Below are 11457 nucleotides of genomic sequence, written 5' to 3'. Positions count from 1 at the left end.
CCAGCAGTTCTTAGACACAGAAGCCCTGAAGCATGCTTGCATTTCCCTGGGTATTGCTTGCAGACAAATTCATCAGAGAATTGCCATCCTCCTTCTGGACACAGGAAGAAGGGCGCTTGGTATAAGTGGCACAGGCCTTGGCACTAGGCATGACATGAAAGCACACCCAGATTACTGGATCATAGAACCCCCACTTTGCCTCCAGTCTCTCTCTTTGGGGCCAGTCTCTCTCTGGGGCCAGTCTCTCCCTGACTGTTCACCATTACTATGTTACAAGTAAGATCAGTGATTCTAGTGACATTTTCAGATAAAGTTTCAGACACACACAGGCCCACCTTTACCTGGTCATGACAAACAGGTCAACAGTTTAGCCATCATTCATAAAGAGCACCCCACTACAGGAAAGCAAACTGATGAACCCACAACTTGGCCGTTTAGAATCTGAACATATTCATTTCATGTAGTCCACCAATGAACCATGGAAATCAAAAAACCACATGATTTCTCTCTCTCCAGCAGTACCTCCTCACACACTGCATGTGCAAGAGTCTCCTCAAACTTATTACAGCTTGTATGGTTCTCTCTGGCCTCTGTCATATGCACTCCATTGTTCACTCTGTCATTGCACTCCATTGAAAGAAAAGTTGCAGAGACAACTTACCATGGCTAATATTTGACTTCTTAATGTGTGCGTGTGAGAAGTAAGACAATTTCTCCCATCAAAAATTTAAGGAAACAGCATCTATGAATGATGTCGAGACATGAAAATGAAAAGCATGTATGGAACAGCCGGGCAAATGTAAGAGATGTGATCAGATACTATCAGATGCAAGGGACCAGCTTGAGCTGAGTACAAAGAACAAGACAAGAAGACAACAACTGCAAAAATTAAGAGATCACACTCGACTAGATTATGGCTCTTAGAGAAAATACATAATCTAGGTATTAAAAGTAGGGATGGAATAAGTTTCTTTAATGCCAAGCTCCTATTGTGATATTTCAGATTAGAACATATAAGGCTATTAATTAAATACATTACATTAACCTGTAAACACACAGCAAAAACACCCCATGGCTCTCAATAGAACTGGAGTAATATCTGTTAAGCCACACTTATTTGGGAAGGAGAAAACTGCATTACATTATACTACAGATGGGCACTGAAATCTTGTATCCCTTAACAGCCTTTCACACACAGGGCCCAGTATTGGCATCTCCTACCTCTCAAAACTTGCATATTGTTTCTTGACCTTCATAGTTTCAGAAGAGTTTGCATCAAAATGCCAGTTCTTCAGGCCATTTCCCTTCAACAAGCAGCAGGATAACCAATAGACTTCACACATTTATCTTTACAGCTCTGTACTAAGAGGGAAGAAATATTTGTCTGCCAAATACATCTCAGAGAAGAAGCAGGAAGGCGGAAAACACTACCGGTCCTTCAAAAGATACTGAGACAGTGACGATCATATGAAACCGAAACAACTTAATTTTAAAAACCCCTGAGCCAAGAGCAGTCTCCCTTATCATGCATCCCCCACAAACTGGAAAGCTAAGACACGAACCCATGCTCGCCATGGCTCAGAGAGAAGCCCCGCGATCAGCATGTCCCAAAATGAAACTTTGCCTTCAAATATCGCAATGCAGGACACAAAAAAGGGAAGGGGGGGAGAGGACTAGAAAAGCAATAGAAGAAAGAACAGTGGAGAAGAATAACTACAAGGAACTCACCGGGAAAGAGGCTGGGTCCGCGGGGCGGGAGCCGGCAATATCCTCCTGCCCGAGCAGCGGCGCGGGCTCGTCGGGCGGCGGCCGGGCCGGCAGGGTGTCGCAGCAGCTGCCGCCCGAGAAGCGCAGCTGGCTCTTGCGCGAGTCGGCCGTGAGCGACACCTCGTGCGAGTAGGACTGCAGGAAGGCGCGCACGCCGTCGATGCCCACGAAGTGCGAGACCGGCACGCCGCGCAAGACGCCGCTGTCGGCCGCCAGCAGCTGCTCGCGGCGCCAGCGGCGCAGGCGCAGCGCCAGCAGCAGCAGCAGGAAGGCGACGAACAGGCAGGACACGGCGGCCACGGCCAGCACGAGCCAGCGCGTCAGGCTGCCGGCCGGCTCGCCCGGCGCCGCCGCCTCGGCCGCGCTGCCCAGCTCGGCCAGCAGCTCGGCCACGCTCTCGGCCAGCACCACGCTCAGCGTGGCCGTGGCCGACAGCGCCGGCCGCCCGTGGTCCTTCACCACCACCACCAGGCTCTGGCGCGCCGCGTCGCGGGCCAGCGGCAAGCGCGCCGTGCGCACCTCGCCGCTGTGCAGCCCCACGCGGAACAGCCCCGGCTCCGTCGCCTTGGCCAGCTCGTACGACAGCCACGCGTTCTGACCCGCGTCCGCGTCCACCGCCACCACCTTGGCCACCAGCGCGCCGGGCTCCGACGAGCGCGGCGCCAGCTCCACGCCCGACCAGCCCCCCTTGCCCGATGCCCCAGGCGGAGCCGCGGGCGGGTAGAGCACCTGCGGCGCGTTGTCGTTCTCGTCCACGATCAGCAGCCGCACCGACACGTTGCTGCTCAGCGCCGGCGCGCCGCCGTCCTCCGCACGCACCCACAGCTCCAGCTCGCGCACCTCCTCGTAGTCGAAGGAGCGCAGCGCGTACAGCGCGCCCGTCTCCGCCTGCACCGACACGTACGACGACAGCGGCGCGCCCCGCACCCGCCCCTCCCACAGCCGGTACCGCACGCGCGCGTTCTGCCCCCAGTCCGCGTCCGTCGCGCGCACCGTCAGCACCAGCGCGCCCGCCGCGTTGTTCTCCGCCAGCCGCGCGCTGTAGCGCTCCTGCGCGAACACCGGCGCGTTGTCGTTCACGTCCAGCACCCGCAGCGCCAGCACCGCGCTGCTCTGCAGCGCCGGCGACCCGCCGTCGGCCGCCCGCACCGTCACGTTGTACTCCGACACCTGCTCCCGGTCCAGCTCTCTCGCTGTCACCACACGGTAATAGTCGTCAAAAGATTTCTCCAGCCGGAACGGGACGTCCCCGTCGAGCAAGCACCTCACTTCGCCGTTGGCCCCCGAGTCACGGTCCTGCACATGCAACAGGGCCACGACAGTTCCTGGTGGTGCGTCCTCCGAAATCTCGTTCAGCTTTGATGATACTGTCAGTTCAGGTGCATTGTCATTGACATCTGTCACAGAGATCATTACTTTTGTCTTATCGGAGAGCTCTCCACCGTCCCGTGCCTGCACCTCCAGTTCCTGTGAGGCGATTTCCTCAAAGTCCAGATTGTCTTTAAGGGATATTTCTCCTGTCTCAGAGTCCAGGTAAAAAAGTTCCGAACCGCGGTCTGAAATTTTATGAAATGTGTATTTCACCTGCCCGTTTAGACCCTCATCCGCATCGGTGGCCGTGACAGTGACGAGGGTGGAGCCCACGGGCACGTCCTCGGGCACACGCACCGCGTACTCCGCCTGGCTGAACACGGGCGCGTTGTCATTCGCATCCACCACTGTCACACGGATCCGAGCTGTGCCCGTCCGTGCCGGATCGCCGCCGTCACTCGCCCTCAGCACCAGCTCGTGAAACGCCGCCTCCTCCCGGTCCAGCGCCTTCGCCAGCACCAGCTCGGGACGCTGATCGCCGCCGGGGCCCGCCTGCACGGCCAGCGAGAAGTGCTCGTCGCCGCTCAGCTCGTAGCTCTGCAGGGAATTCCTGCCCGAGTCCGGGTCGTGAGCCTCTGCCAGGAAAAACTTTGACCCCGGCGCCGTCGTCTCGCTCAGTCTCAGCTCCGTTTCTGCCTCTCGGAAGCTCGGGGCGTTGTCGTTAATGTCCTTGATTTCTACTTCGATTCCGTAAACCTTCATTTCCCCCTCCACTATCAGCTCACAGCGCAGCACGCATTTCTCCACCTGCCGGCACAGCTGCTCTCTGTCGATCCTCTCCGCCGTCACTAAATGTCCCGTCTTCCCGTGCACAGCGAAATATTGAATCCCACCTCTTTCTATGATGCGGACGCCGCGGTCTCGGAGCTCCGGCAGCTGCAGCCCCAGGTCCTTGGCCACGTCGCCCACGAACGAGCCCTTGGGCATCTCCTCGGGCACCGAGTAGCGCAGCTGCCCCCACGCCGCCTCCCACGCTGCCAGCAGGACGGCCCAGAGCAGAGCTCGCTGCCGCCGGCCCCAGCGCCTCCCCGCCGCGCACATCTTGGTTGCGGTAGTGTCGATTCTGCTCCAATTCCGGTTCTCTCTCCGGCTTTCCACTCTCAGCCGCTGCCGCCGGCCACTCTGTCTCTCTGCAGCACGGTTCCCCACCGCGGGGACGATCGCAGGCCGTCCGCCGCCGAGACAGAGCGCAGGAGCGATCGAGCGGGTCCGCAGCGGGCGGGGCTGCCGGTAGCTTTCCGAGCTTCCTCTCGCTTCTCTCGGTCAACAGCGGCGCCCGCAGCCTCCTGCCGGCACTGCAGGCACCGAGCGCTGCCGAGCAATGCCCGCCCTGCCTTGTTCACGGGCATCTCGCGTGGGCTGGACAGTAGCCACCGAGACATCAGGTCCCGTCCAGCGGCCACTTCCTTCCCTGGGTTTTCTCCCTGCGATCTCGTCATTGATCCTCCAGGTGACCAGAACCGACAGGAAGGCAGAGCTCTCCCTTGGTATCAGTATTTCTCCCACACTGAAAAAATCACTTCCTAGTATCAAAATACGTTCTGTAATATTTTTTTGCTCACTGTTAAAGTGTAGAATATACTAAGGCCTTTCCTATGAGGAGAACAAAACCTGAAATTTAGCCATCGTTCTTGAATTAGTGGCACAGGGACAGCAAAAAAATAGATGCTCTGAGACACAACCTGGGATAATCAGACCCCTATTCCCGCTCTCAGAGAAGCAGAGCTCATTAACCCAAGTAGCGGATTTTCAGTCAATACGGAACACGGTCTAAGTTATATTATCTACTCCATTTGCAGTGACTTAGATAAGACATTTAAAGGCAGAAGAAGGGTCGATCCACTGAAACTCACGACTGTAACATCCCGATACCCATACAGCTGCGAAGGAGGTGGGCTGCTCTGCCAGCTGCCCGGTGCTCTGCTATCGCTCAGTAGAAGACCTTCCTTTTGGCACCGTACAGGAGGAATCTCCCCTACTGCTCGAAAATCATTCTCCCTCACCCCGCAGTTTCCGGCTGTAAGTCATTTGATCGTTCCTCACTGGTTGTACTGCGACTGACCATGAGGCAGGAAGCACTTGCAGTGAGCCTGGCCAGAACCCTCTGCTTGTTTCCCCGCAAACTGCGGGGCAAATCGTAAGGAAAAAACCCAGGTATATCTGCCTTGGCTCCTGCCCCTATTCTGCGGCCCACCGTAGCAAAATCGATGGTGATTGCACACAGATAACAGTTGTCTTTCATGTGTGATTTCTCTTCTTAAGAAGCCACATAGATTTATGGTCTGTATCGTTTATACACATTTAAACTTAATTAATTCGATAGTTTTAACGACCTGGAAAAAGCTTTCCTTTTGTCAGAAATCATGATGCAAATGCTTGATGTTTTTAGAAAAGTATTCGCCTAATTACTCAATCTTCTTTCTGGTTGGACAACTTTTAAACCAAATAAAAGTGCAAAAAGACTTTATTTGAGTGTTCAGTTTCTGTCATTTTGCATACTCCCTTGTCATTTTTGGTGCGTATAGAAGACTGCCCTGGTAAACAGGCAGATAAAAAAATGACTGTAAAAAGCGGCTGAGAGACCTAATTTCTCGGTTTAGTATTCCACAATCCACGTGATCTGCCAGGTCCAAGCACCTCTCTTTGAGAGGAAGGGATCGGATAAAAGAGAGGCTCTGAAATAAAACTAGACCTGGGGTTTGATTTTGGTTTGCTTTGCTTTGGTTTTGAGGTCCCATTCTCCGCCTTCACCAGAAAAAAGGGAGGTAAAAAAAAAGACAGAAAGGACTGCAGAGAGAAAGAATGACTGGAATAAGTAACCAATCCCGCCTATCATTTCTGAAGGAACTTATCCCAAAATACACTCGACAATCTTCCATCAGGGAGGAACAACCTGTAATTTTTCCTTTCACATCGAAAACGCACACATCTCAGGAAAAAAAACCCAAATAACAAGCAATCCCCTCCCCCCCTCCCTCCCCACACTCCCCCACCCCTCCACCCCCCCCCCCCCCCCCCCCCCCGCAACAAACTCTAAGTGCCAATTCCGTTTTTGGAATTCTGTTATGCAAAATCAGCGGATCTCTTTCTGCAGAGCAAGAATCCGTTTTCTCCCTTGAACCGATAAATAATTGTAAAAAAGAACTTTGAAAAACCACGACTAGATAATATATATCGGTCCCATTAATGCTGCCTTTTCTGCAGCAGCATTTCCTCAACACATGGGAACCTACACGGCAATTTTGGAAACAGGATCAAAAACCGGGTTTGCAGCAGACAAATAATATTCGGGGAAAAAAATAGTCAGCCTCACTAGACCTACAATATGTGGAGCAGCCTTCTCTCAAAACATGGGAGGGCAAACAGAAGAGGGTTAGAACAACAAGTAACTTCTCGATCAATAGAGCCAGGTGCATGTTCTCTTTCAGAGTCAATACCGAAATAGTATTAACCAACAGATAACGTTCAGATCTCGAGGAGGTGCAAGTATATAAATCTGTGGAAAAGGTGATCAGACGGAGAAATCGGGAACAACAAGCATCCAGCCCATCTTTGCGTTATGCACAATCACTAATGTACCTCGTTCACAGCTAATAACTCAAACGAGAGTTTTATCAAAAGCTTTAAAGAGAATCTGGAGCTGGGGGCCCCGAAAAAACAAATGCCGGGGCTGGCAGCCTGCTGAGAGTGGAAAACGGATACCTGCTTTTCTACGTCGTTCCTTCACGGACCAGCACCCCCAAACCACATACTTCATGGGGGATAGGAAAGGAATAGAGAAAGCCTGTTAAGAAAGGCTCAAGGAGAACAGAAGGAGCTCACGGCTTTACAGACCTGTGGTGCGTCGGGGTCGGTGGGCTGCTCTCCCACGACGCCGCTGCTGCTGCCCGGGCTCGGCTTCTCGCAGGAATCCCCGCCCAGAAGCTCCTCCGCAGACAGGATGGGCACCGGCGGCGGCGGCCAAGCGGCCTCGGGCACGGCGCGCGCCGGCGCCGCCACGCACAGGTTGTAGGAGTAGGGCAAGGTGCCCTCGCAGAAGTCGGCCGGGAAGGCGGCGCCGGCCACCGAGAAGCGCTGCGCGCCCAGGCAGCGCAGCACGGCGGGCGGCCCGGCCCGCCGCAGCCGCGCCAGCACGGCCAGCGCCACGCTCAGCACCAAAAGCGCCGACAGCAGCGCCAGCGCCAGCACCAGGTAGAACTGCAGCTCGCCCGCCGCCGCCTCGGCGCCCGCCGCCCGCTCGCTCAGCTCCGGCAGCGCCTCCTGCAAGCTCTCGGCCAGCACCACGTGCAGCGTGGCCGTGGCCGACAGCGCCGGCTGCCCGTGGTCCTTCACCACGGCCACCACACGCTGCTTGGCCGCGTCCCTCTCGGACACGGCCCGCGCCGTGCGCACCTCGCCGCTGTGCAGCCCCACGCGGAACAGCGCCGGCTCCGACGCCTGCACCAGCTCGTACGACAGCCACGCGTTGCGCCCCGCGTCCGCGTCCACCGCCACCACCTTGGCCACCAGGTAGCCGGCCTCGGCCGAGCGCGGCACCACCTCGAACGGCGCCGCCGCCGCCGGGGCCACGCCTCCCGCCGCCGCGCCACCCGCCCCCGCCGCCGGCCACAGCACCCGCGGCGCGTTGTCGTTGCGGTCCAGCACGAACACGCGCACCGTGGCCGTGGAGCTGCGCGCCGGCGAGCCGCCGTCCTGCGCCCGCACCGCCACCGCCAACTCGCGGCACTGCTCGTAGTCCAAGGAGCGCTGCGCGTACAGCGCGCCGCTCCGCGCCTCCACCGACACCAGCGCCGCCGCGCCCGCGCTGCCGCCCGCCAGCCAGTAGCTCACGCGCCCGTTGGCGCCCGCGTCCGCGTCCCGCGCCTGCACGCGCACCACCAGCGCGCCCGCCGCGTTGTTCTCCGCCACGTACGCGCTGTACGCCGCCTCCTCGAACACCGGCGCGTTGTCGTTCACGTCCGACACCTCCAGCACCAGCTCCCTGCTGCTCCACAGCGCCGGCCTGCCACGGTCCCGGGCCACCACCGTCACGCGGTGCTCGGACGCCTCCTCGCGGTCCAGCGCGCTCGCCGTCACCACCTTGTACGAGCCGCCCGACGATGCCACGATGGACAGCGGCGCCTCGCTCGACAGCTCGCAGGACACCTGACCGTTCTCACCGGAATCTCTGTCCCGCACTTTCAGCAGGGCCACAACAGTGCCTGCCGGTGCGTCCTCGGGCACAGGACTCGAAATCGACGTCAGAGTAATCTCGGGTGGGTTGTCATTCACGTCCAGCACCTCTACCTCCACCTTGCAGTGTGCCACCAGACCACCACCGTCCCTTGCTTCCACTGCCAGGTCGAAAGCCCGTGTATCCTCGAAATCCAGCGCCTCCTTCAGCGTGATCGTTCCTCTCTCGACATCCACCAAGAACTTCTGCAGCACCTTGATCGGCATCTTTCCGAAGCCGTAGGTGATGTGAGCGTTGGTGCCGGCATCGGCATCTGAAGCTGTCACGCTCAGCACGACTGATCCCAGAGGCGCGTCCTCGCGCAGGCTGGCGCGGTACCGGTCCTGAGCAAACACGGGTGGGTTGTCATTGGCGTCGGTGACGTTGATCCAGAGCTGGGCGGTGCCAGTCCGGGGCGGGTCTCCGCCGTCCAGAGCCGTCAGCACCAACCGCAGGCTCTGCTCGTTCTCCCGATCCAGCGAGTGGCGCAGTACAAGCTCTGCAAACTTGCTCCCATCCGTGCTCTCCTTCACCTCCACCGTGAAGTACTTGTTCGTCTCCAGCTCGTAGCCCTGCAGCGAGTTACTGCCCACGTCCGCATCCTCGGCAACGCCCAAGTAAAATCGGGCGCCGGGAGAAGTGAACTCGTTGATCTCAAGCTGGAAATTTTCTCGCAGGAAACGCGGTGCATTGTCATTCACGTCCTGGATGTCCACTTCAATGTGGAAAATGTTCAGAGGGTTGTGCACCAGCGCCTCGAAGCTGACAGAGCAGGACGCCGACTCGCCGCACATCTCCTCCCGATCCAGCCTCTCATTCACGTACAGGTTCCCGTTTTCCTCATTCACCGTGAAGTATTGCTTCTCCTCGCTCAGCCGCAGCTTGCGCGCCGGCAGCTCGTCCGCGCTGAGCCCCAGGTCCCGCGCCAGCGGCCCCACGAGCGAGCCTCTGCCCAGCTCCTCGGCCATGGAGTAGCGGACCCGCTCCGCCGCCGCCCGGCACCACAGGCACAGCAGCACCGCGGCCACCAGCGCTCGCCCACAGCCCGCAGCGCGCCTCTGCCGCCGCCTCACCGCCATTCTCTCTCGCCAGCGCTCGCCGCGCTCCTGCCTCCTGCCGCCGCCCTGCCTCCCTTCCAGCCGCTCTCGCCACACAGCGCAGGGGCCGCCGCAGCGCAGCGAGCCCGCTCTGCCCGCCTCGGACGCCGCTGCTCCCCGCCCAGCGCCGTCTCTCGCCGCCGCCGCCGCCGCTGCTGCCCGTGCCGCTGCCGCTCTGGCCGGCGCCGGGCGAGCGAGCAGCCTGCGGGGGCAGGACGCGGCGGCGGCGGCGGCTCCAGCACCGCTCGTTGGCGGCCAACAGCGGCACCCGGAGGCGCCGCGACGCCACTGCAGCCGCCGGATGGCCGCGCTCAAGGGGGCCCGGCTTTGGGGCTCTTTGGTTTCTTTCAGACTGGAATCAGCGAGCGCAGATGCACTTGCTTAATACGGCTCCAAAGGATGTGGAACAGAGTCTCTGTCGGGTGCTTTAATTCATCTCCTTGAGCCGCAATGAATAGTCAGAATATTCATGTCAGTGTGATAAAGGATGTAATCAAGGCGTAGCTGTAAGATGGAGAAACAATATTGTAGCTCTAGAAGTCTCTTAAGAGCTTTTTAGTACTCTGCTAGTTATCTTTAAGTCGTGCTTCCTTATCTGCGACGAATTACTCTGATAAATAGATCAGCCTAACGCAACGTTTATAGCATTATAACATAACTATAACATAAATTGTTTTCTTTCTGATCCAGAAATGTTCCCTCTTTTTCATCTCCTTTCTCCAGAGGCTGGCAATGGAGAAATACAAAGCCACATCAAGTCTTTCATAGAACTTCATCAGGCTATCAACATCGCTCTAGTTGGCATTTCTGCCCTCTCATGCATCAATTCAGCTTGTGTCAGCTGCAAATGTGAGGGCACACTCAATCCCACTGTGTATGAAAATACGAAATAGTGCCAGTCCCAGTACAGGCCACAGGTACACCACACCTTACTGGTTTCCTCTTGGACATTAAGCCATTGACTATAATTCCATCGAGGTGACCATGCAACCACTATTTCACCTATCCAACAGTCTCCAGTTGAGTGGCCACCAGGTTCTGGGCAACCGTGTGGGAAACACCCTGCACATATTCTCCCACTGGCCCGTACTCTATTCATGAAAACATGGCTGGTGGCCACTCTACCCAGTGAGGACTGCAGCAGAGGTCCTGTTGTATTCTTTTGTTATGGAAAAGTGTGCCTGGGTGACTACACATATGATTATGAAACCTTTCCTTTTATAGCTGTAAATATCATAGGTGTATATGTGCACTGCACCTGCAACTGCACTGGGACAGTTGGAACAGATGTCACCTTCCACATAAAACCAGACACACTGAAGCTGATCTCAAGACAGCAAGCAATGCAAATTTAGAAACACAGATAAATTAGCAGATCAGGTGCAACACTTCTTAGGCTCCACTCATTGAGCAGAAGCAGCCCAACCTTCATGGTACTCCATCAGGCACACACTTCTGTTAACTATGATACACAAGAAGAAAGGAAATTGTCATCTGTTCTTCTATACCTTCCCTGTGTTCTCTCCAAACCTACACAGCTGTTGAGTTCACTTCTGGAAAAATTGTTTTCTGGCAAAATCACTTGTCATGATGGGATAAAGCAATATGATTAAACAAAAAGGGAGGTTCATTTGTCTGCCCTCCAGCATTCTCACAAGAAACTGAAGGATTCTAAAGGACATAAAAGATAAATGGCCAAAATAAAAGAGGAACGGTCATCCAATATAAATTGACTCATCAAACTCATGGCTTAGAGGAATTCTCCTCCCCTCTTCTATAACACACACAATTCCACAGAGATGCACAGGTCATGTCTACATCTATTCATCTAGACATTAAGAGAATTCAGACACCTTCACATCTCCTGCCTTTCACACCTGCTGTAGCAAGAGCAAGAAGCACTAGTACAATGCATTCCTAAAATACTGTAAACCTACATACACAGCAAACACAGAAAGTCTTCTTGCTCTTCACTGCACTGCTGAAATTCATCCCTGAGAGCACATGGAA

At 56.1% G+C, this 11457-nt stretch overlaps 2 protein-coding genes across 4 annotated transcripts in view; both read right to left on the bottom strand.

The window, feature by feature from the left end:
• The window catches only part of LOC309578480 (protocadherin gamma-C5-like), a gene marked incomplete at its 5' end in the record, with an annotated part of 214695 nt that overhangs the window by 180349 nt on the left and 22889 nt on the right, over window positions 1-11457 (bottom strand). Inside the window, one exon of one of the 3 annotated variants that reach the window (XM_082291158.1) lies at window positions 6961-9378. The exons of the other annotated variants lie outside the window; for them this stretch is intronic. Within the exon in view, the coding sequence (XP_082147284.1) occupies window positions 6961-9378 (2418 nt within the window). The remainder of the gene's footprint in view (window positions 1-6960; window positions 9379-11457) is intronic. 3 annotated transcript variants of the gene reach the window in all.
• Window positions 1714-4179, bottom strand: LOC309578637 (protocadherin gamma-A10-like; the record flags this gene model as incomplete). The annotated part of the gene is made up of 1 exon (XM_082291401.1): window positions 1714-4179. The coding sequence occupies one exon, from the start codon at window positions 4177-4179 to the stop codon at window positions 1714-1716; it is 2466 nt and encodes an 821-aa protein (XP_082147527.1).

The sequence above is a fragment of the Coloeus monedula genome (assembly GCF_965178545.1).
Source record: "Coloeus monedula genome assembly, chromosome: 15".
Taxonomy (NCBI): Eukaryota; Metazoa; Chordata; class Aves; order Passeriformes; family Corvidae; genus Coloeus; species Coloeus monedula.
This window is presented reverse-complemented; position numbering and strand designations above follow the sequence as displayed.